The sequence below is a fragment of the Phoca vitulina genome, unplaced genomic scaffold (genome assembly GCF_004348235.1).
Source record: "Phoca vitulina isolate PV1807 unplaced genomic scaffold, GSC_HSeal_1.0 scaffold23, whole genome shotgun sequence".
Lineage (NCBI taxonomy): Eukaryota > Metazoa > Chordata > Mammalia > Carnivora > Phocidae > Phoca > Phoca vitulina.
Genome location: NW_022589726.1, coordinates 10,446,326 through 10,469,096, shown reverse-complemented (window position 1 = coordinate 10,469,096; position 22,771 = coordinate 10,446,326). Strand labels below are relative to the sequence as shown.

The following is a 22,771-nucleotide window of genomic DNA, read 5'->3' as shown; positions in this document are numbered from 1 at the left end:
AAATAACATACTAATACTGTTTATATAATCCCTTTTGTTTTTCTGATAGACTCATATCTATGTTCTCAGATTTTACTAGGAAAAGCCATGTATGTTAGGATGAGTTTTGTTCTGTTTTACAGTTCAAGAATCATTGAGGGTGAGAAATACATCCACGTAGGCACACAACACATGTTGTGTGATTTCAGGTCCATATTATGTCACTCCGTAGTAAAGTATCTTACAGGCTGAAAAGGAAAGTCCCTATGTCTACATATGTAGGGCTTTTAATATATATATGTCTTAAGAAAAGAATTGTTTTGGGACAGCCCCAATCAGATAGAAAAGTGATGTTTGTTATAGTAGAGGAATCTTTGAGAGAGATGTTTCAGAACTATGGTTATGGTTGTTTTTATTATTGAACCAGCCAAAATATTTATTCTTTAAAACATTGCATTTAATGGCAACCAGTCCAAGTGCCCAGTTTTCTTGTAGTTGTCAAAGATGTTCATGTTTCTAAGATAGCCTCATGTTAAAAGATAGAATGAGTTGCATATATAACTCAAACTGCATTATGACCAATTTTAAGAAACGACCTTCTGCCACAGTGATGGCACTGAATACTGATAACACTTGAGGCATGGAAATATTTTGGTTGTTTGACCTGTATTCTAATTATACCTTGAAATTTGTACTAAAAATTATAAGAGAACTTTTATTATTTTAAGTGGTCTTTATAGTATTTCAAGAATAATATTTTCAAGGTCAGGGAGAAAAGATATTTTCAATATGAGAAAGAAAAGTCTGACATCAGTGTCAGTTTTTAAACTCTTATGATACGTGCATTAGTAGAACACTTAAGCTGTCTATTGAATTTCTGTATTTATATGTGTTTGTATAAATTTTTAAAAAATGCAGCTTCTGAGTTTCTTAAAACATTACGTTCTGGTGTACACCTGAAACTAATGTAACATTGTATGTCAACTATACTTACGTTTTTAAAAAATTGTGTTTAACAAATAGAATGCTTTTTTGGGCCATTTAGGACTTAATGGTTTAAATTTAAATATAAGGGTTATCTCAAAATATATTGGTTATGATACCTTGACTCGTAATATAAGCACTTATCATTAAAACTATTTGTGTATTTTTGTTATTTAGTTTGTAATGTTGAATTATAGTCAACTTGAAAATCACATGTGTCACTTTGAAAATAATCACTGGTCTCTGTGTCAAGGACTTAAAACAAATCCAAGCAGAGATGCACTACAAAGCAGGTAGTGGATTGAATGAAAGTTAAACAAAAGCATGGGAAGGTTGTGGGGTTTTTTTTTAAGTTACTTATTTATTTTAAGCAAACTCTACACCCAATGTGGGGCTCAAACTCAGGACTCTGAGATTAAGAGTTGCACAAAAGCATGGGAAAGTTTTTAATAGGTTCTGTCCTTCTTTGGCTTAGTATTCAAGTAAAAGTGCTTGAAGAAACTTTTGAGATTATTCATTACCAGCTAATATATTTTTGCCTCATTTAGTAATAATTCATTCAAGAAAAATTTAAGTACTCTGTGCCAAACATTTGAAGGATAAGAGTAAAAAAACCAAGAGGATAAAAACATTTGTTAATATAGGTAAAAACATATTTTATTAATCATGCATACATGCTGAGTGCTGGAGATATATATATAATTGATTTTATGGTTCCTGCTCTCATGAAAGTCTCAGTCCATTTAGCAAGACGGACAAACTAAAATTAAAGTTACACTATATTATAAAATAAGTGCTGTAATAAAAGTGAGCATTATGCAATATGGAAACATACAGGAGGAAACACTATAAGGAAATCTAGGAATCCTGAATCTTGATGGTTTAGTAGAAGTTAGTAGGACAAAGAAGGTATGTTTCACATAGATGGAGTGATACTGAAAATTTACAGAGTGAGAGATTGCATGGAGGTCAAGGAACCACAAGTAATTAAATGAGGCTAGGATGGAGTCAAATAAAGGTATTAGCAAAACATAGGCTACCTAGGTAGCAAAAGACAGATTCTTTCAAAAATTTGAGATTTTAATCTGAAATTGCTATTAAAGGATTTATAGCAAGGAAGTGACATAATTAGATAAAAATTTTACAAAGATCACTCTGGATGCTACTGGAAAAGGATTTTCAGTTATATCTGGAAGCTCTTTGCAAGATAAGGATACATGTAAACAATTAAGTGAAAACTTTCAAAAATTATTTGTGTTTGTACAACTTCGTTCTTAGTTTGGTAAAACCATAAATTAGGTTCTTTGTATAATGCTGTTACAGACAGTAGTGGAATATCATATTCTTAGTATAACCCTGAACTGATCAAATACAGGGATTTGGAAAAAAATACAAGGACTTGAAAACTAATTGTTGGAAATGCTGTCAGACTGCCTCCTCTTTGCCTCATTGACTATATAGTGTTGATCCTATTTGTACTAAATCAGATGATACTGCTAAGTGATGGCATTTAATGTAGCTATGGTGTATTCTGGGTTGCCTGGCCCTACCTCTAGTCCTGCGTTTATAACTAAAAGAACATATAATGCAAAAGGAAAAGAGAATGAATCTCAAAAGGTGTGTAAGTTTATGAAAGTTTGAGGTATAAAAGAAGTTCAGAAGTAGGAAAGTATCCTTTCCCAAATTGCCTCCTACACTGTAACTTACCTCTGTCGTCTTGCTCACATAAAATTTGTTACTGCTGAAAATGGCTTGAAAATTACACTAAGGTCTATGTAGTCTAACCAAACACTTTTAGCTGTTTTTATATTGTTTTCGTTGCCTAAGAATTATATAATAACAAATTCCATGATATTATAAATAGTTCTCCCTTTTTGCCTTATGATTGGGGCCAGATTACCAATATGAGCTGTATTCTTTTTATTCCATTGAAAATATCAAAATAGATATTATAGTTACTTGAGTAAACATAACATATTTGAAACCACAAAATAGAACTTTATAATTTATTTCAAAAAATCGAATATGCCTAATTTTGCCAAACAGTACATGGTATATAGACATAGTTTATGGTACCCAACTTATTGGCATGAACCCAGCAGGCTGAACTTTTCATAGCTACCAAGACTTTAATCCCAGACTATTAATCCAAATGAGTGGTAAGCAAGCTTTGAAAAACCTTGATTTCCATTCATATAAATACGAGCTCTCATAAGAATGAGTTTTGAATCCTTTACATGCAAGCAACTACCTTCACTTAAGTACTTTGCCAGTTGACTCCCAAGACAAATGTCTTCCTGCAGCAAAAGAAAGTGACCTATATGACCATATGTCTGTCAGTCATTACATATTCTATTTGACGATTCTAGACATCTAATTGATAAAGTAATACTGGGTTTATAATTAAGTCAAATTGTATGGTATTATCAACTTAAAATTATTCATCTTGAGATAAAATATTGTGGAAAAACTATATTTCTGCCATCTATTTTATTTTAAATCCTAAATTATTTAATTCTAAATGGAAAAAGAGATGGACAATGAACTTATTCATAGTTTTAATCTTGCCATAAAGGAAAATTGGATTGTTATGGTATTGAAAACTTGATTTAAGAACACACAGAGTTCACATAACAAAAGTTGGTTTCCTCAGGCTCAGCTAATCTGTACTGTCCCTTCTAAAAATGGTTGACCAAATGGAAAACGTAAAGGCTGCTCTTTCATGATAAGGAATTGACAATGGAAGCAGTAAATACCTCTTTAAAGTTAATTTCTTGCTTGCACTCTATCTCAGTTTTTACCTACTCAGGCTAATTTGCAGGTGCCTGGGATGAGTAGACAATCCATAATTTCTACCAATCAAGTAAAAGAAGGAAAGAAAACTCTGAGCTTCTCTCCCAGTTAACAGGTAGTTTGCTGTGGTTAAAATTAATGCAGATTTTACAGCAACAAATATTAGCATTTTCATTTATTATAAGTAATTGATTTGAAATTTGGGAAATGAATAGTTGAGTGCATCATTTGAGTGTTTATTTGACCAGTTATTTATTAGTTCAAGAGCCCATCATTTAAATTTTTCTCTGTATGTTATGGCAAGTCAGTTTGTTTCTCTCTTCATTTTAACATGTTTAATGTGTGGTTACTTTTACTTGAAAATGTGTTTTATTCTTTGCAGTGTTTGAGCAACACACCTCCACTTACTGAATATTTCCTCAATGATAAATATCAAGAAGAACTGAATTTTGACAATCCCTTAGGAATGAGAGGTGAAATAGCTAAATCTTATGCTGAATTGATCAAACAAATGTGGTCTGGAAAATTTAGCTATGTCACGCCAAGAGCCTTTAAGGTTAGTACAGTAAGTACATTTTCAATAAGGGCTATATCATCCCCAAGAGGACAAAAGTAGGTTCTTTGGGGAAGGAGTGAAAAAAATCATAGCTGTTAAATTGATTTGTGGCCCTCCATAGGGACTCAACACAAATAGATACACAGTACTGTGCTGTTAAATTTCCTGGGTGGAGGATGGGACAGATAATTACTTTAAAATGTCCAAAAAGGTTCTGGGGGATGGGGAGGGAAATAATGAAATATTGGAAAACACTGATATGGTACAAATGACAAGAGATAACAGAGCATATGCAGGTTGCTTTAGAATACAGTACATATCTGAGAAACCTACATAAATTTTTATTACAAATGTAGAGGCTGGGGCGCCTGGGTGGCTCAGTCGTTAAGCGTCTGCCTTCGGCTCAGGTCCTAATCCCAGGGTCCTGGGATCGAGCCCCGCATCGGGCTCCCTGCTCGGCGGGAAGCCTGCTTCTCCCTCTCCCACTCCCCCTGCTTGTGTTCCTTCTCTCGCTGTCTCTCTGTCAAATAAATAAATAAAATCTTAAAAAAAAAAAAATGTAAAGGCTAAATTTGGGCATGTCATTGAAGTCTAAGAAACTCAGTTTGAGAGTCGTTGTTAAGTTTGAAAAGTTATTGAAATGAAACTAGTCTGCAAAACCAGCACTACATATTAATTATTTTCAATATAATCCTTAAGCTTTTAAGTTTATTTTTATTCTTACTATTCTATTATTGTGAATAAACTTATTTAAGTTTATTCTTATTCTTATATGGTTACCTCTTAGAACCAATAAAACCTCAAGTAATTTAGTTTGTCATTCAAATAAGAATTGAGCTGAGGGGCGCCTGGGTGGCTCAGTCGTTAGGCATCTGCCTTCAGCTCAGGTCATGATCCCAGGGTCCTGGGATCGAGCCCCGCATCGGGCTCCCTGCTCAGCGGAAAGCCTGCTTCTCCCTCTCCCACTCCCCCTGCTTGTGTTCCCTCTCTCTCTGTGTCTCTCTCTGTCAAATAAATAAATAAAATCTTTAAAAAAAAAAAAAAAAAAGAATTGAGCTGAAATTTAGTTTTATATAGTTAAAAAAGTTTTCCTATTTTTTTAAAAGATTTTTATTTATTTGACACTGAGAGAGAGCAGGGGGATAAAGTTTTCCTATTTATTACAGGTGAGTTCTGCCTTAAAGAAAAGCAGTTTTCAACTATTTTTTAACACAGACAAATTAAATGATACTCATATAGGACATCTAGGCAACATTTTATTAACTATGTACTAGTTCTTAAAAAATAAAAAACAAATCAAAACACTACTGCAGGGGCACCTGGGTGGCTCAGTCGGTTGAGCGTCTGCCTTCGGCTCAGGTCATGATCCCAGGGTCCTGAGATCGAGCCCCGCATCGGGCTCCCTGCTCAGCGGGGAGCCTGCTTCTCCCTCTGCCTGCCGCTCCCACTGCTTGTGCTCTCTCTCTCTCTGTCAAATAAATAAATAAAATCTTTAAAAAAAAAACAAAAAAACTACTGCATTTATCTTCTTTAAGTTTCTAAGCTTTGGACAAGCTAATTTAGACAAACTATTTCTCAACCCTTACCCATGATTCCAATTAGTTTTATTTTACTAGATACTATATTAAAATTATATGTAAACAGACTCTTGATATCTGACTTTTTCTTTCACATTTCTTTTCAGTTTTATAAAAAAGAAATAGTACTGCAAAGACTAGGAAAATTATATATGAACACAAACATCCCTGTTATCTCTGAGATTTATCTTCTTTTTACACACAGAAACTAAATGAGAGCTTTGTAATTTTTTCTAGTGACCCAGAAGTATTATTGAATTTTATATTTCCAAATCCTTTGTACAAAACTTTACCATATTTTCTCCTTGTTCTTTCCTCAGGTCTTTTCTATATTACAGATCAGTTATTTAAAAAATGTTTTTAGATATGTAATTATCTATTTGTATTTATGTGTATGTAATTACCATATCTGCAAATGACTGCAGAAGTGCCACAAGTTGATTTGGGGGTTACAAATAAATGTTAGCAGTTGGTGAATTCACAAAATATGAAATCCGTGAATAATGAGAATCCATTTTTTTTTATCAGTCTTGTCCCTATAACTGATTTTATAGTTTTGCTTTTCTTACAGACACAAGTAGGACGTTTTGCACCTCAGTTCTCTGGATACCAGCAGCAGGACTGTCAAGAGCTATTAGCTTTCCTGTTAGATGGATTACATGAGGATTTGAATAGAATTAGGAAAAAACCATATATACAATTAAAAGATGCGGATGGAAGGCCAGATAAGGTAAATTTAATGATATTATTGTCACCACTGTTACAATAATGTGATATCTCTGTGTAATATGTGTCTGTTTTTCTTACAGATAGTTGCTGAAGAAGCCTGGGAAAACCATTTAAAAAGAAATGATTCTATCATAGTAGATATATTTCACGGCCTTTTCAAATCAACTTTAGTTTGTCCTGAATGTGCTAAGATTTCTGTAACATTTGATCCTTTTTGTTACTTGACACTTCCATTGCCCATGAAAAAAGAACGCACCTTGGAAGTATATTTAGTTAGAATGGATCCACTTACCAAACCTATGCAGGTAGGTCATGATTATTTTCTTTGCATTTGTTTCTTTTATAAAAACTTAGTATTGAGACCTTGTGTCTCAAGCACAATTCAGTAGTAAGTTTGTTTGTGTAGGAGATTTTATAAGCTAAATACTTTGGAAATTAGTACAACTTTTTAGGGTCTTGAAAAGGTGAGGGATGTGTAAAGTATCATTATTTGTAAAAACAAAATTCTCAAAGGCTTTTTCTTATGAAAGAAAAATGAGAGGTTGTTCAATTTTACAATGTTAGGATAAATATCAGCTTAACAAAGATTAATAACATTATTTTTCCTATTTTCCAACTTGAACTTTAATGTTAATTATAATTTTTCTAGTGGCTGTTGGAAGGAAAACTAATACCATACATTTTGATTCATGATTTGATAATGGTATACTTAAATACCTATAATTTTTAGGCATCTTAAGAACTTGGAAGAGAAATAGAAATTTAGTTCAGCTATAGATACTTGCTTCACTAATGTTCTAAGCAAAGCACTGTATTTTCTCCCTTCATTTGTCGATTAATCCTTTTCTGACACTTGAACCACCCTAATAAAAGTAGTTCTTCCTCTTCTACCTTCAGTTCAATTCTGTTATCGCACTTATTAAATTTTATTATGACCTTTGGTTTACTTACCTTCTCTCCACTAGACCATGAGTTCTTTGAGGATAGGGACTTTGTAAATCTTTGTATTTCCAACCCCCATGACTTGTAGTACTACTAATGCAGAAATATTCAAAAATTATATTCATTGAAATATGTGTTGGGCACCTCGTGAGAGTATAAAGCTGTTTGGCAAACAGAGCAGACATGGTTCCTGCTTTAGAGCACTGTTTACTGAAGATCTTTAGCTTAGAGTTCCAGCCAGATAGTGCAGTTTCTTAGAGCATAGTAGTTATATTAGTCTGTTCAGGCCTGGCATAACAAAATGCCATAAACTGAGTGGCTTTAAACAACAGAAATTTATTTTATCACAATTCTGGAGGCTGGAAGTCTAAGATCAAGAGCACCAGGATGGTTGGTATCTAGTGCAGACTCTCTTCCTGGTTTACAGACAACCTTGTCCTCACTGTGTTTAGAGACAGAGCAGAGTGAGAGAGAGCACCTGTATGCACATAAGCTCTCTGGCATCTCCTTATAAGGGCACTAATCTCATCATGAGGACCCCACCTTTTTGATCTCATCTAACCACCCTAAAGCCCCCTCCAAATACCATTACATTGGTATGAGCTTCAAGACATAAATTTTAAGGGGACACAATTCAACCAATAGCAATATCATGAGATCTGTATGAAAGGTCTGCTTTTGATAATCTTAACATTAATTTAGTGGAAGTGTTTGGGTTTACTGTCAACAAGGACATCATAAATGAAGTGTTCATAATAAAAGTATAGTCCTTTCATTCAAAGTAATTAAAGTCTAGTAAAGACTAGTCATGCACTTAGTAATGCAGATTTTCCCTATTTCTTTTGCTCCTTCTTTATATGTTTCCTTCACGAACTCATTGAACTTGATACCCTCATGTCAGTATTTCATTCAGTAGTACTAAGAATATTGAGCAGGGCCAGGAAAGGCCTGCTTTTATTTTTGGCTGGGGAATATATGTTCACATTTCTAAAATCACACCCTTTAATAAGCATAGACTTGTTAACGTTCTTTTCAATGGAGGGAAACTATAGCAATGCTAAACTACATTCTTACCTGTCTAGTTTGTAAGTTTGTAAATATATGCCAATGAATATAATGGAATGAGAGAGAAGCATAAAACAATAAGTAAAAATTTATCGCAACAAAAAAATACACTGTTTTTCTACAGTACATTTGTTAAAGACAGTACTTTCCCATGCTAGTAATACAAAGTAATCTTTATTACATAGGGACAGATTGCATTCAAATTTCACATTAGCCTATAAGGCATGTATTGAATGTTCTCCCATAATTTGGGTTTTAAATTGTTTTTCCAGTAATATGAATTTCATTAGTATACCTCTTTTCTCACTTGGTGGCCAAAACTACCAATTTGTGGAGATTGGAGCCATGGTCAGCACAGAGGAATTGGGCATTTTTTTCCTACTTGGAGGCAGTAACAATTCAAATACAAAATAATAGACTCATTAACAGTGTGCTTTAACCAGCTGGAGAGGAAAGGGAAATTAGCTGAGTTAACCCTACTTGATGAGTTTCCCCATCAATGGAGTTGATTTAGGTCATAGTTTATTAGTAATTGTACTGAACACATATTATGTATTGGACTCTCATACCCTGCAAAGTGCTGGAAATACAAAGGTGTTCCTGGTTCTTGTTCCCAAGAAACTTTTCATACAGTGTGAAAAATGCTGTGACAGGGCACCGTAGGAGTATACAGAAGGAGTGACATACCCAAACTGCCAATAATGCCCATGTTGAATCCTGAAGGATGATTAGGTTTTAAGCATGTGAAAGCTGGAAATAAAGGCATTGTAGACCAAGAGAGTGGCATATACAAAGAGCTAAAGGCAAAAGAGGACATCGCCCACTTCTGGAAATTATAAGTGGATAATATGGTAAGCAGGAGTGAGCTCGTAAAGAAGTTTGCTGCCATGATAGGAAGTTTGGACTTCATCCTAAAAATTAGAGGAGCTATTAAAGGTTATTAAATGAGAGATTATGTGACCAGATTTGTATTCGAGAAAGAAGCCCCAGGCTAGTGCAAAGACTGGATTGGAAAAGCTTAGGTCAGATGTACTAAGACCATGTAAGAGAGTTTTGTAGTGATCAGATAACAAATGAAAAGGGCTTGAACTCTTAAGATTAGTGTCAGGATGGCAATTAGAAGAACTAGTTGAATACAAGAAGTAAAAATGTTTAAGAATATTCAAAGATGATGCCAAGCTTATTGGGTTGCAAAACTGAGGAGATGGAGGTGCTCTTTGTTTTAATGGCATATATAGGAAGAAAGGTTTAAGAAGAAACCTTTTTAATATTGAATATGTTGACCTAACATGACCTAAATCTGTGTTTCATACTGGACATGTTGAGGTGCATGAGGAAAATTTAGGTAGAGCTATCAGTAGGCGTTGAGTTTATGTATCTAGACTGGAGGAGAGATGTCTGTGCTTGAGACAGAAATTGGGCAGTGAGCTCTATTAAAATGATAGTGAATGTCGGGGCGCCTGGGTGGCTCAGATGGTTAAGCATCTGCCTTCGGCTCAGGTCATGATTCCAGGGTCCTGGGATCGAGCCCCACATTGGGCTCCTGGCTCAGCAGGGAGCCTGCTTCTCCTTCTCGCTCTGCCTCTCTCCCTGCTCATGCTCTCTCTCTCTGTATCTCTGTGTCTCAAATGAATAAATAAAATCTTTAAAAAAAAAAAAAAAAATGATAGTGAATGTCTTAGAAGGATGAGATTCCCTAAGGCTAGGGTGACCCTGTGATGTATCATCTAAACCAGAACTCTTTTAAAAATAAAAAGGGCCATTATTAATCATTATACCAGGACTGCAGGCTCATCCAGGACTGACCAAAGCAAACTGGGATATATTGTCACCTGCTGTAAAGAGAGCCTATACAATCAAGAGGAGGGCAGGCTAAGGGGGTTTGGCGGGGGCGGCACCTGGGTGGCTCAGTCGGTTAAGCCGTTAAGCATCTGCCTTCTGCTCAGGTCATGATCCCAGGGTCCTGAGATCGAGTCCCGCATTGGGCTCCTTGCTCAACAAGGAGCCTGCTTTTCCCTCTGTCTGCAGCTCCCCTTGCTTGTGCTCTCTCTCTCTCTGACAAATAAATAAAATCTTAAAAAAAAAAAGAAAGGAAGAAAGAAAAGGTCAAGGGTAAAATTCTAAAGGAATTTGACAATCTTGGTAACTGGTTAAATAAAGAGATGAGGACAAAAGCTAGGGGTGAATGGGAAGTGAGGAAGTTAAGATAGTGTGGACATTACTTTTAACAAGGTTATTTATAAAGCAGGAGAAAGGGAGATAGAGTGAAAGCAATGAAGGACTGGTTTCTTTTTTTTTTCTTTTTTTTTTTTTAGAGACTTGTAAATTATTCCATTGCTTATGTAAGAATCAGGACAAAATGGAATAAAGGATGATTGCTGGTTCCCGAGGAAATAGAACAGGATAGGATTCAGAGCAGAGATGCTAGGGTTAGCCTTAGATGGGAAGGGTGACAACTGATTCTCTTTCCATGTGTAGAAAGAGCTGGAGAAAAGGATCTTTTAGAAGGTTGTTAGAGGACACAAAGTTGGAGATTTTCCTATCCAGTAGCCTCACCTCCCCCCCGCCCCGTGTATTCTGCGGATAGTGAAGGGAGAGGTAGTGAAATAGGAAACCTAAGGAATGGTGAAGATTTTATATAGTTACTGAGACAGAAATGAAGGAAGAAGCAAATAAGGGATGCACAGAATTTCTGGCTAGTTTTGAACAATTGGTTAAGACTTGGGCATTGTGAATTTGTAGCAAACCAGTCTCTAAAGTTGGTCAGTTTTCTCCAGCATATCTGAACAGCTCTAAGAAAGTATAGCAAGGATAAAATTGAATAACAAAATAGTTAAAGGTTTTGCAGTGCAGTAGTTGAAGTGATGAATCATGTGGGTTCTGGAGGGAAGGCCATGAAGACGGTAGGAAGTTGGTAAACCACGAGAAAATTGAAAATTAAAGACTAGAGCTCTAAATGTAAGCCAAGAATGGGAAAGAATGAGATCCCAGGAAAAGTAATTAGTGGTTAGTCAGTAGTAGCCTGATAAGAGTTTAAGATATCAGAGGTGGAGCAAGTTTATGACAAGGTGCAAGAAGTGAACTACAGTTGAATGTAAGTGTGGGTCTTTGAATCAAAGAGCCAAGGAACAATTAGTCTGAGATAAATTACATTGTCAGCCAGGATGATAGTAGGATTGGATAAAGACACTGTAAACCAAATACCAAGTAAATGTGAGGAAGCAACCAAGAGTTCAGTTTCATCTACTGAGTGTTTTTTCCAAAGTAATAAATGCATTATAATTGTTTTGTTTTTTAGTACAAAGTGGTTGTTCCCAAAATTGGAAACATACTTGATCTTTGTACAGCATTGTCTGCTTTGTCAGGAGTACCTGCAGATAAGGTAAGGTGTTTCTGGGTTTGAAGTATGTAAGTTGGGAGTTTAGTTTTTCAGTGATGTAAAACCAGCTTAATAGAAATTTATTTCCTTTTAGATGATAGTTACTGATATATACAATCATAGATTTCACAGAATATTCGCTATGGATGAAAACCTTAGTAGTATTATGGAACGGGATGATATTTATGTGTAAGTATAAAATTCATTGTGCAAAATAATACTTGGGAAAAATTTCAGAAGAAATAACGTAAAAGTTTTCAGAGTTTATGGTCAGTTTTGTCCTTACAGGTTTGAAATTAACATCAATAGGACAGAAGATACAGAGCATGTGATTATTCCTGTTTGCCTAAGAGAAAAATTTAGACACTCAAGTTATACCCACCATACTGGTTCTTCACTTTTTGGTCAACCTTTTCTTATGGCTGTACCACGAAATAATACTGAAGATAAACTCTATAATCTCCTGCTTTTGAGAATGTGGTAAGTGTCAGACAATTCTACATTAACAAAAGGAATGATAGAATAGTTAATAAAAATAAATGTGCAGTATACTATCAGAATATGATAAGCTTGTATTATCTCAACTTTGTTTAAACAGATAGCAATTTACAAAATCAAATTATAGTTTAATTCATTTTCTTGATCATGTTAAACACATTACTGAGGTAATTGCAAACCCAGAACGCATGAATTCTTTTAGCTGTTTTAAACCAGAAGTTTACGATTGGAAGAAAATAGGAATTTGTCATGTATGCACTCTGAAATTACAACAAGTTTCAGGTGCTTCATTTATTTATACACCTTGCTAGCAAGTTCAAGAACTCCTCCTATAATGGTTAAAAGGATAAACTTTCATGGTTGATAGTATTTTAAGCCAACCCCTTTTTTGTCATCCTAAAACCTTGATTTGAATTATAATATAATCAAAACTGCCATTTGATCCCTTTTATTTTATCCTTTGTAACTGACATATTTAGTATTCTTTCTTGCATACATATTTTAATCATTATAGTCCCATAGCCTATACATAAAGATAACATTATACAGTTATAAGTGATCTTAGTAATAATACATATATCATCTAAATGAGAATATATAATAATTTTAAGTCAAATTATTTGCCACAAACTTTTAACATAGAAAGATGTTAAAACCCCAGAAGTAACAGATCACCTTCTTTCTTTTTATAAAGACAACCAAAACAGAAATGATTAGTCACTTGCACTTATGGTACTATTTCGAGTTTAATTTATCCTTCAACTAAATGACCACTATTACTCCATTAAAAAGTTTTTTTTACTGAAAGAATGGAAAACTTTTTTTTTAAGTTTTTACCTTCATAGAACTAAATTTGTTCGATTTCTGATTTTATTTAAGCCGATACGTCAAAATATCTACTGAAACTGAAGAAAGTGAAGGATCCCTACACTGCTGTAAGGACCAAAATATTAATGGGAATGGCCCAAATGGCATACATGAAGAAGGCTCACCAAGTAAGACTTTCCTTTTAAATTATAAAACCTTTCACTTGGATTATTGCCTCAGAAAAAAAGAAGATGGGGATTAAGGAACTAAAAAATCTCTTCAAGCCTGGGAAAAATAATGTTAATATTAATAACTTTTAAATGTAATATTGGGTTTATTTAAAAGACTTCTAATATCTAAAATTAGGTGAAATGGAAACAGATGAGCCAGATGATGAATCCAGCCAGGATCAAGAACTTCCCTCCGAGAATGAAAACAGTCAGTCTGAAGATTCAGTTGGAGGAGATAATGATTCTGAAAATGGATTATGTACTGAGGAAACTTGTAAAGGTCAACTCACGGGACACAAAAAAAGATTGTTTACATTCCAGTTCAACAATTTAGGCAATACTGATATCAACTACATCAAAGATGATACCAGGCATATAAGATTTGACGAGAGGCAGCTTAGGCTAGATGGTAAGTGTGAAAACTGGCTTGAACACTGAACTTGAGCAAAGCATGTTATTATTTTAGGTGAAAACTGTGAAATTCAGGGGCGCCTGGGTGGCTTGGTCGTTAAGTGTCTGCCTTCGGCTCAGGTCATGGTCCCAGGGTCCTGGGATCGAGCCCCACATTGGGCTCTGTGCTCAGCCTGCTTCTCCCTCTCCCACTACCCCCTGCTTGTGTTCCCTCTGTTGCTGTCTCTCTCTCTGTCAAATAAATAAATAAATAATCTTTAAAACAAAACAAAAAACAAATTCAGCAGTCATGAAAAATAACACTTACCTATATAAAATCTATATAATCTTAAATGAAAAGTCTTAATTTCTGAGTATACTAAAACACATCACTGCTTATTAAATGGAGGTTAGACTTACGCTTAAGTTTTGTATCTTTTTTTTTAACTCCTTAAATTTTTAATGGCTTGGAAACACCAATTTACCCTGATTACCTAGTGCAAGTAGAAAAGATTGTTTATTCTAGTATATATTTTAACATTAAAATGTACTCATTTTAATGAAGGCATATTAAGTTTTAAAGAAAAAATATGTTTTCCATCTTAGAAAGATCTTTTCTTGCTTTGGATTGGGATCCTGATTTGAAAAAAAGATACTTTGATGAAAATGCCGCTGAGGTAAGTCATCACTCATTCCATATCTTTCCCATGTTGATCACAATTTTGTTACACTCTTTTGCTTCTCTACCAAATATGTTTATTTTGCTAGTAGAAAAATGGTTATGTACTAGAAAAGGCTTGTTGGTTTACAAACATGCTTTCTGTTAACAGTTTTAATCATCCATGTAGGTGTGTATATAGAAGTTTTTTTAAAGTGTGGTGTAAATCTCAGCTGAAATAAGCTTTATAATTCTTTTGAGAAAGTTTAGGAGTTTTTCATTACTATTCATAGTAAGATGGTATCACTAAAATGAGTTTTGTTTCATTTGTTCTCTTAACTCAAGAAATACTTCTCTTTAGGATTTTGAAAAACATGAAAGTGTGGAATATAAACCTCCTAAAAAACCCTTTGTGAAATTAAAAGATTGCATTGAGCTTTTTACAACAAAAGAAAAGCTAGGTGCTGAAGATCCCTGGTAAGAGACAAAGTTAAAAAATTACTTCTAATTATTTTTTAAGGATTTATACTGAGGTATGTGATACATCAAGTTTAAAAAGCAGTAACTAAATTCCTTTTGATATTTTAAATAATAAGCATTTCTTTAAGTGATAATAGTCTGTTAAAAGTGATTCAAGGGGCACCTGGGTGGTCAGTGGGTTAAGCGTCTGCCTTGGGCCCAGCTCACAATCCCAGGGTCTTGGGATCAAGCCCTGCGTCAGGCTCCCGGCTCAGCCAGCACAGGCTCCCTGCTTGTGCTCTCAACTCTGTTGCTATCTCTGTCTCTCTCTCTCAAAGAAATAAATAAAATCTTTAAAAAGAAAAGTGATTCAAATGTTTAAAAGTATTATTATAATGTTAAGCTTTAATCTCATTACTGTATTCTCTATAGTAGCCATTTTACTATGGATAATTTCAGTTACTTTTCCCAAGAATTTTTTGCTGTGCAGCTGTTTTGATAGAAACATTTTTAGGAAAATCATGTTTTGTGGTGTTATTAATTCCATTAGAGCCCAGAAGTTTTAAGATTTTCTAATACTTATATCTCAACGTAGTTTTGTGTTCTTTTATCTTACTAAAATGTAAATAATCTAGCCTTCATCATTTCTTTGAATACGTATTTACATATTAATTTATAATATCCTAAATCAGTTTGATTTACTGAAGAGAGATATTTATATATATGTCTGGTATATATTAGGCACATAGTAATTGCCCACTGAATAAATGTAAAACTTGCCAAGCATTTTTTTATCTATTATTTTCATTACCTCTAGCAAGCTTTAAATATTTCTCTTTATTTTTAGGTATTGTCCAAATTGTAAAGAACATCAGCAAGCCACAAAGAAACTGGATTTATGGTCCCTGCCTCCAGTACTTGTGGTACATCTCAAGCGATTTTCTTACAGTCGATACATGAGAGACAAACTGGATACTTTAGTTGATTTTCCCATAAAGTAAGTTTTGATTATGCTTTATAAACATTGGGCAACTGTAGGTTCTTATAAACATCAGGTAGCATTGGATCCAACTTCAGTTTTTGAGTGTATTTGTGAGTAGTTCTAAAAAATTGTAAGGACCAGTAAGAATTTTTATTCCTTTTTAGATATTTTTCAGAGAGCAATGAGAAGATACACCTTTTTAAACAAGGTATTACATTATTATATGGGTTCATTGGCACGGTTTATAAATCTAGATATTCTGTGGGATCATAGTGATTTTATTTTTCCTAGGAATTATTTCATCATTAATCATCAATTATTCCTAAGTATGCTTTTTAAAAAGGACTGAAGTTATATGAAACAGAATAATGTAATTGCTTAAAACAATGACACAGTAATCAGTCATCCCTGTTGTGTCATACTTCCGTTTATTGCATTGTTCAGAGTACCACATCATTTTTGTAAAAAGTCTGGAGACAGCATCTTTGTAGTCTTTTTTTTTTTTTTTATAAAGCTTTCACTAAATTTGGGAGCCTGGGTGGCTCAGATGGTTAAGCATCTGCCTTCAGCTCAGGTCATGATCCCAGGACCCTGGGATCGAGTCCCGCATCGGGCTCCCTGCTCCTTGGGGAGCCTGCTTCTCCCTCTGCCCCTCTCTCTCTCTTTCTCTCTGTCTCTCATGAATAAATAAAATCTTTAAAAGAAAAAAAAAACTTTCACTAAATTTAATTGAGAATTCGTAAGGACAGAATTGAAATTGTATATTCTCGTTCACATGGTCCAGGAAGGACTTCATCACACAGTATTTTGCATCGCACAATAACTTGGTACTCTCCCATTTTGCTAAAAGAACATTGATAGTATTCTTTTTATATTTTATATTTGTGTATGAAGTGTTTGATACATTTAATAAGTAGACAACTGCCATAGGCAGGTGTGTGTGATTAGAAGGAAATGGATGTAATATTGAAAACATTCTTTGGATTTCTTATTTCTGATTGGTGTTTCCAAAATTAAAAACATTTTGCAGTTTTTTACCAGAAAAAAATGGTAATTTTCTCCTTAACAAAATTATGAGCCATCAAAGTTTTCTCAAGAATATAGCATTAAAAAAAAAGAGGAAGAACATAACATTTTGACAGTTTAAGTACCAGAAGAACCAGAAGTAATGATAAGCTGGAATCTGTGAGAGATATATTTGAGATTTAGAATCATTATTGCTCTTTAATGACGCAAGTCCAAAAAAAACAAATAATGATAAGCTAGAAAATGGTCATGTTCCAGTTTCATGCATGACAGATTACAAACATTTGGTTGCATTTCAAAGAATGTTGCCCACTTGGGGTATATAGATCGTCAGAACCAGGAAAATGTAGAATAAATGTTGGGGTTTAGATATATCTCTTTATTATAAGATTTCTGTGAAAGCTGTTTTTCACCATCATTTATTCTTCCTTAAATGCATAATTACTAAAAATGACTTCAAAAATATGAAAAATTAAAAGGGTCCCAATGGCAAATGGTGATGACTCTTTTACTATATACTGAGAGTTAAATGTATTAGCATAAAAACGTTAATCTGAATAAACAGCAGTCAGTAGACAATTTTAAAATTTCCAACCCCTGGGGCGCCTGGGTGGCTCAGTTGGTTAAGCGACTGCCTTCGGCTCAGGTCATGATCCTGGAGTCCCTGGATCGAGTCCCGCATCGGGCTCCCTGCTCGGCAGGGAGCCTGCTTCTCCCTCTGACCCTCCCCATTCTCATGTGCTCTCTCTCTCTCATTCTCTCTGTCTCAAATAAATAAATAAAATCTTTAAAAAAAAAAAAAAAAAAAATTTCCAACCCCTAAGAAAAATTTTGCCAAAATACTCAAATCTCAGAGGTGTGTGTCTATGTTTGTGTGTATGTGCATGTGTGTGCGTGTGTGTATGTATATATATATCACATATATATGTGTGTGTTTTACAGTTATTTGTATGTATATGTTTTATATATATATATGTTTTACAGTTATTTGACTCTTAGTGATTTCTTCAGTGAGAGAGATATTTTTTATATAAATGAGAGTCAAGCAACATTGACAGAAGATAGTAGAATTCATGACATTTAGGGAAAAGGTAAAACTAACTTGATCTCTCTGTTAAACAGTGACCTGGATATGTCGGAATTCCTAATCAATCCAAATGCAGGTCCTTGTCGCTATAATTTGATTGCTGTTTCCAACCACTATGGAGGGATGGGAGGAGGACACTGTAAGTTGACAGTTTACCATTTTGCTAAAATCATGATGTTTGATAACTGCAGACTTTTTCCTTAAGATAGTTATTACTTAAAGGGAAAATGTAGGCTGCCTGGCTGGCTCGGTTGGTAACATGTGACTCTTGATCTTGGGGTTGTGAGTTCGAGCCCCACATTTGGTGTGGAGCCTACTAAAAAAGAAAAAGGGAAAATGTGAAATGTGTTTTACATATAGTAATTATCAATAAGTGTTAATTAATGAATTAGCTTTTGAACCTTTTTTTTTTTTTTTAACATCAGGAATAGAGAATTGAGTTGATCATACTTCTCAGTTTAATGCATGGGACATCACTCATCAGGACTCCTGTCCTTTTCCATTCTCCTTCCCCTTTCCCTTCCTAAAGTACTTGATGTATGTGTTGTTATAAATCATGCATCGTTATTAATTTTTACATAATAGGTATACTGTGTTATAGATCTTACATTTTTCTCATAACGCATAAGACTTATCCATGTTACTTTGTGTCCGTTTAGTTCATTGCTTCTAACCACTCAGGACTTATATCTACCATATTTTAGCTCTGTACTCACTTCATCGTGGACATCCAAATTACCTTTAACTTTCTACCACCATAAGACTGATAAACACCATTGTTTATGGTCCCCTCTCTGAGAATTTCTTTGAGCAACATACCCAGAAGTGAGATTGCTGGGTTATAGAGTAAGTACTGCCAGATGGCTCTTCAGGACAGTTAACACCAGTCTACACTCTCCAGCTGATAGATTTTTCTGTTGAACTATCTTTGCATTCCTGGGATAAACCCAACTTACCTTTTAAGGTGTTTTTTTTTTTTTAATGTATAATTTTGTATATTAAAAAAAAATTCTTTTTTAATTCCCAGTTGAATTTGGTTAACTAATTTTAGTTAGGGTTAAAATTTCATTCATAAGTGAAATGATCTTCTAATTTTTTATATTGTTCTTTCTTTGGAATCAAGATTACAGTCTAATAATAAACAGGCTGGGATACTTTATCCTTTTTCTGTATCCTAAAGCAGGTAGCATAGTATAGGAATTAACTATTCATGAAAGGCTAGTAGAATTCACTTGTAAAATTATCTGGGCTTCACACCCACAAATTTTTCTCTTTATCTCATGCTTATTGAAATCTATTCAGTTTTATTTTTCCCAAGATGTATGCATTATGGCATTTTCTATTTTTCTAAAAATGTATCTGTGTTTTCCACTTTAAGAATAGTTACATTTAATACCATTATCTTTGTCCCTTTTTTGTTCTTCTGTTTTCTTCTTAGTCTTTTCCCAGAGGTCTATCTTACTAATCTGTTCAAAGAATTAGCTTCCACTTTATTAAATTTTTCTTTTTGTTATTACATATGTGTTCTCTCTCATTGATTTCTTCTCTTCCCTTTGTTATGTTTTTCTTTTTGTTACTTTGAGTTTGCTCTGTTGCTCTATTTAACTTTTGATTTGAATGCTTTATTAGCTTTTGCTTTACATTTTTACATTTCTTTCTGTTGAAGGCTATAATTAAAGCTATAAATTTCCCTCTAAATACTGCTTTATCTTAGTTACATAAACTTCTTAATGTATTTTCATCTACTTTTAATTCTGTATGTGTTTTTAATTTCCTTTATGATTTTCTAATTAGTCCAGGGCACTTAATCATATACTTTTCCAAACGTATGTTTTTTTTAAAGCTCTCCTTTGGGGCACCTGGGTGGCTCAGTCGTTAAGCGTCTGCCTTTGGCTCAGGTCATGATCCCAGGGTCCTGGGATCGAGCCCCACATCGGGCTCCCTGCTCAGCGGGAAGCCTGCTTCTCCCTCTCCCACTCACCCTGCTTGTGTTCCCCCTCCCACTGTGTCTGTCTCTGTCAAATAAATAGATAAAATCTTTTAAAAATTTTTAAAAAATAAAGCTCTCCTTTTGTCTTAATTTTACTTTTATTACATAACAGTTGGAGATATTGCCTATATTATATTAATCCTTAGTTTATTAAAGTGTCTATGTATTGTCTGTTTCTTAAATGTTTACGTGCTTGAAAAACATAAATATTCCCCATCCAGACATAGAATTCTATTTTTCTCTTATATTTGAAGCTTATCAGTTATATTCAGATATTTGCTATCTCTAGTTAATTTTATATTTTGTTATATTTCTGAGAATTCTGAGGATTCTTATTAAAGTGTTGAATCATCTGTTTCTACTAACAGTTTTATTAGTTGTTTTGCATTATTGCATTTATGTTTAAAATGGTAGCTCTTCTTTCTCTTATTATTCCTTTTACCAGTATTTGATATATTTTTTCTTTTGGTATCACTTGGTTCACAAACGCTGGGTGCCTTTTTGTTAGATTTGTCTCTTATAAACCATTTTATTGCTAGATCTTGTCCTTTTATTCAATGTTTAATTGTGGGTACAGTGGTCTTCAGTTCAACTGACAAACTTACAACCCACAATAGGCTCCACCCAGAAGAGCAATAATTTTGTTTTGTGAGAGGTAGAACATTTAGAAGCTATGACAGCAGATAATTATTTTGCAGACATTTTGCAACTCTGTTTCCTCAGTTATTGGATAGTTCAGAGGAAGCATGGAATGTATAAAGGGGGCATTTTTAACTTTTAAAGATAAAGCAAATCTTTAAAAATTGTACAGATAAATTACTTTTTATTTTTCTCTTGCTCAATACTTTTATTAAAGACTGAAAAAAATTTTGGTGTAAAAACTACAAATTAATGGGATAGTATTACTGAAAAAATATTTGTTGTACAAAATTTAAATTATTAAAATGTCAAACTCTAGAGTCAGAGACAGACCTGGGTTTAAATGCTAACTCAGCCACTTAACAGCTTTACTGTTACATATTAAACTTCTCTTGATGCCTCAGTTTCCCCATTTCTAAAGTTAGAGGCGTAATAATACCTTCTCTGTGAGATAGTACATGTAAAGTACATAGCACTATACCTGGTCCACAATAAGCACTACATAAATATTAATTCCCATTTATTGTCATTAGTATTATTCTGTGAACTGAAAAATAATAAATCTGTTCTGTTTGTCCTTGGGAAGAAGAAGTCAGATTTCGACATATTTGAAAAGTATCTTAGGCACTTAGATTGTAGGAAATACATTAAAACCTTTAATCAATGGAATCAGTTGAATGTGTAATAGATAGGCCTCTTATGTATATGATTGTCATGTAATTTTAATATGTATTCCTTATATAGATGATTGTAAAGTTTTACGGGTTCCCCCCAGGAAACCATAGACTTTTCAGTCACAGAAGTGATTATATTTTTTCATTAGATACTGCTTTCGCAAAAAATAAAGATGATGGAAAATGGTACTACTTTGATGACAGTAGTGTCTCAACTGCGTCTGAAGACCAGATTGTGGTAAGTGTGTCTTTATTTCCTGAAAATCACAGGATCCACTTTTTTAAAAGCGCCCATGGAACACTACAGTCTATATTTTAGCAATTTCTAATAGTTAAGAGACACTTTCCCTGATTTAAAGAAATGTAAAGTTGTCCTCTAAGTGGAAATTTGTCTCCAGACTTGCCCACTAACAGAAGCATAAATTGCATCATGAAAATTTTTCTGGTAGTTTTCAATATGAAAAATGGAGTTTTCTAATGAAAATAATAAAATTTTCCTTTGGAAGATAGGTTCAGACATTTTGGGACATTGACTACTTAAAATTAGAGTACTAAAATAGAAAAAAAAAAATTCTTTAAGGGCCTCCTTACCATACCTATGATTTTTAAAATAAAGTCTTATCCTTTGTGACACTTAAACATTTAAACTCAAAATTACATGATTAAATTAAACAAATTAGAGGATTTTTTTTTAAAAAATTAACCTTGAGTATCTGTTACTTTGATATTTTCTGAATAGTAAAAAAATGAGGAAGTAACATCTATTCATATTTGCATCAGTTTATCAGCCACAGCTGGAGCCAAAATATTGGCATTTGTTTTGCTTCCCAGCAGAGCATATTTTTATTATCAAATATTGATTGGTGAGAGGATGACAAGTTTATTCTAAGAAAAAAGCTAAGACTTGGCTTAATAAGGGTTTATTTTTCTATTAAAGTTTGCCTTTCTAAAATTTTACTGTTTGATCACAATAGTACAAAGAGTGAGAAATGTAGTATTTGCTCCTGTAAGCATGCAGCTCATATTTCCCATTTAAATTTTATATTCTTTGAGGACAGAGACTAGCTTTTTCTTTAGTTTGTAATGCCTTAAGAGTCTTCAACTTATATTGTTCAGTTTAATAAATTAATAAACTTCTGAGCCCAATTATTGGCATCATTTTAATCCATCATTGGGTGAACAGATATGAAATAATTTTGAGTTGTTTCTCTACAGATATTTTATATATTTATCTACGGGTGTATATGTATTATGTACTGTTCCTTAGCTCCCTATAGCTATAACACAAAACAAAGAGACTTGAATGCTAATATTTTTAAATTATGTA

At 33.8% G+C, this 22,771-nt stretch overlaps 1 protein-coding gene across 4 annotated transcripts in view; it reads left to right on the top strand.

Annotated features, from left to right (window-relative positions):
* Nucleotides 1-22,771, top strand: part of USP15 (ubiquitin specific peptidase 15) — a 128,779-nt gene that overhangs the window by 100,527 nt on the left and 5,481 nt on the right. For 3 of the 4 annotated variants that reach the window (XM_032421133.1, XM_032421132.1, XM_032421131.1), the window contains 13 exons: nucleotides 4,139-4,312; nucleotides 6,461-6,619; nucleotides 6,699-6,923; nucleotides 11,924-12,007; nucleotides 12,099-12,193; nucleotides 12,293-12,484; nucleotides 13,382-13,497; nucleotides 13,676-13,948; nucleotides 14,536-14,606; nucleotides 14,949-15,064; nucleotides 15,894-16,043; nucleotides 18,177-18,280; nucleotides 21,594-21,682. In XM_032421133.1, coding sequence (XP_032277024.1) covers nucleotides 4,223-4,312; nucleotides 6,461-6,619; nucleotides 6,699-6,923; nucleotides 11,924-12,007; nucleotides 12,099-12,193; nucleotides 12,293-12,484; nucleotides 13,382-13,497; nucleotides 13,676-13,948; nucleotides 14,536-14,606; nucleotides 14,949-15,064; nucleotides 15,894-16,043; nucleotides 18,177-18,280; nucleotides 21,594-21,682 — 1,764 coding nt within the window. In that variant the 5' untranslated portion in view covers nucleotides 4,139-4,222. Of the gene's footprint in view, nucleotides 1-4,138; nucleotides 4,313-6,460; nucleotides 6,620-6,698; nucleotides 6,924-11,923; nucleotides 12,008-12,098; nucleotides 12,194-12,292; nucleotides 12,485-13,381; nucleotides 13,498-13,675; nucleotides 13,949-14,535; nucleotides 14,607-14,948; nucleotides 15,065-15,893; nucleotides 16,044-18,176; nucleotides 18,281-21,593; nucleotides 21,683-22,771 lie in introns of those variants that run through there. The other variant, XR_004301357.1, reaches the window with a different exon arrangement.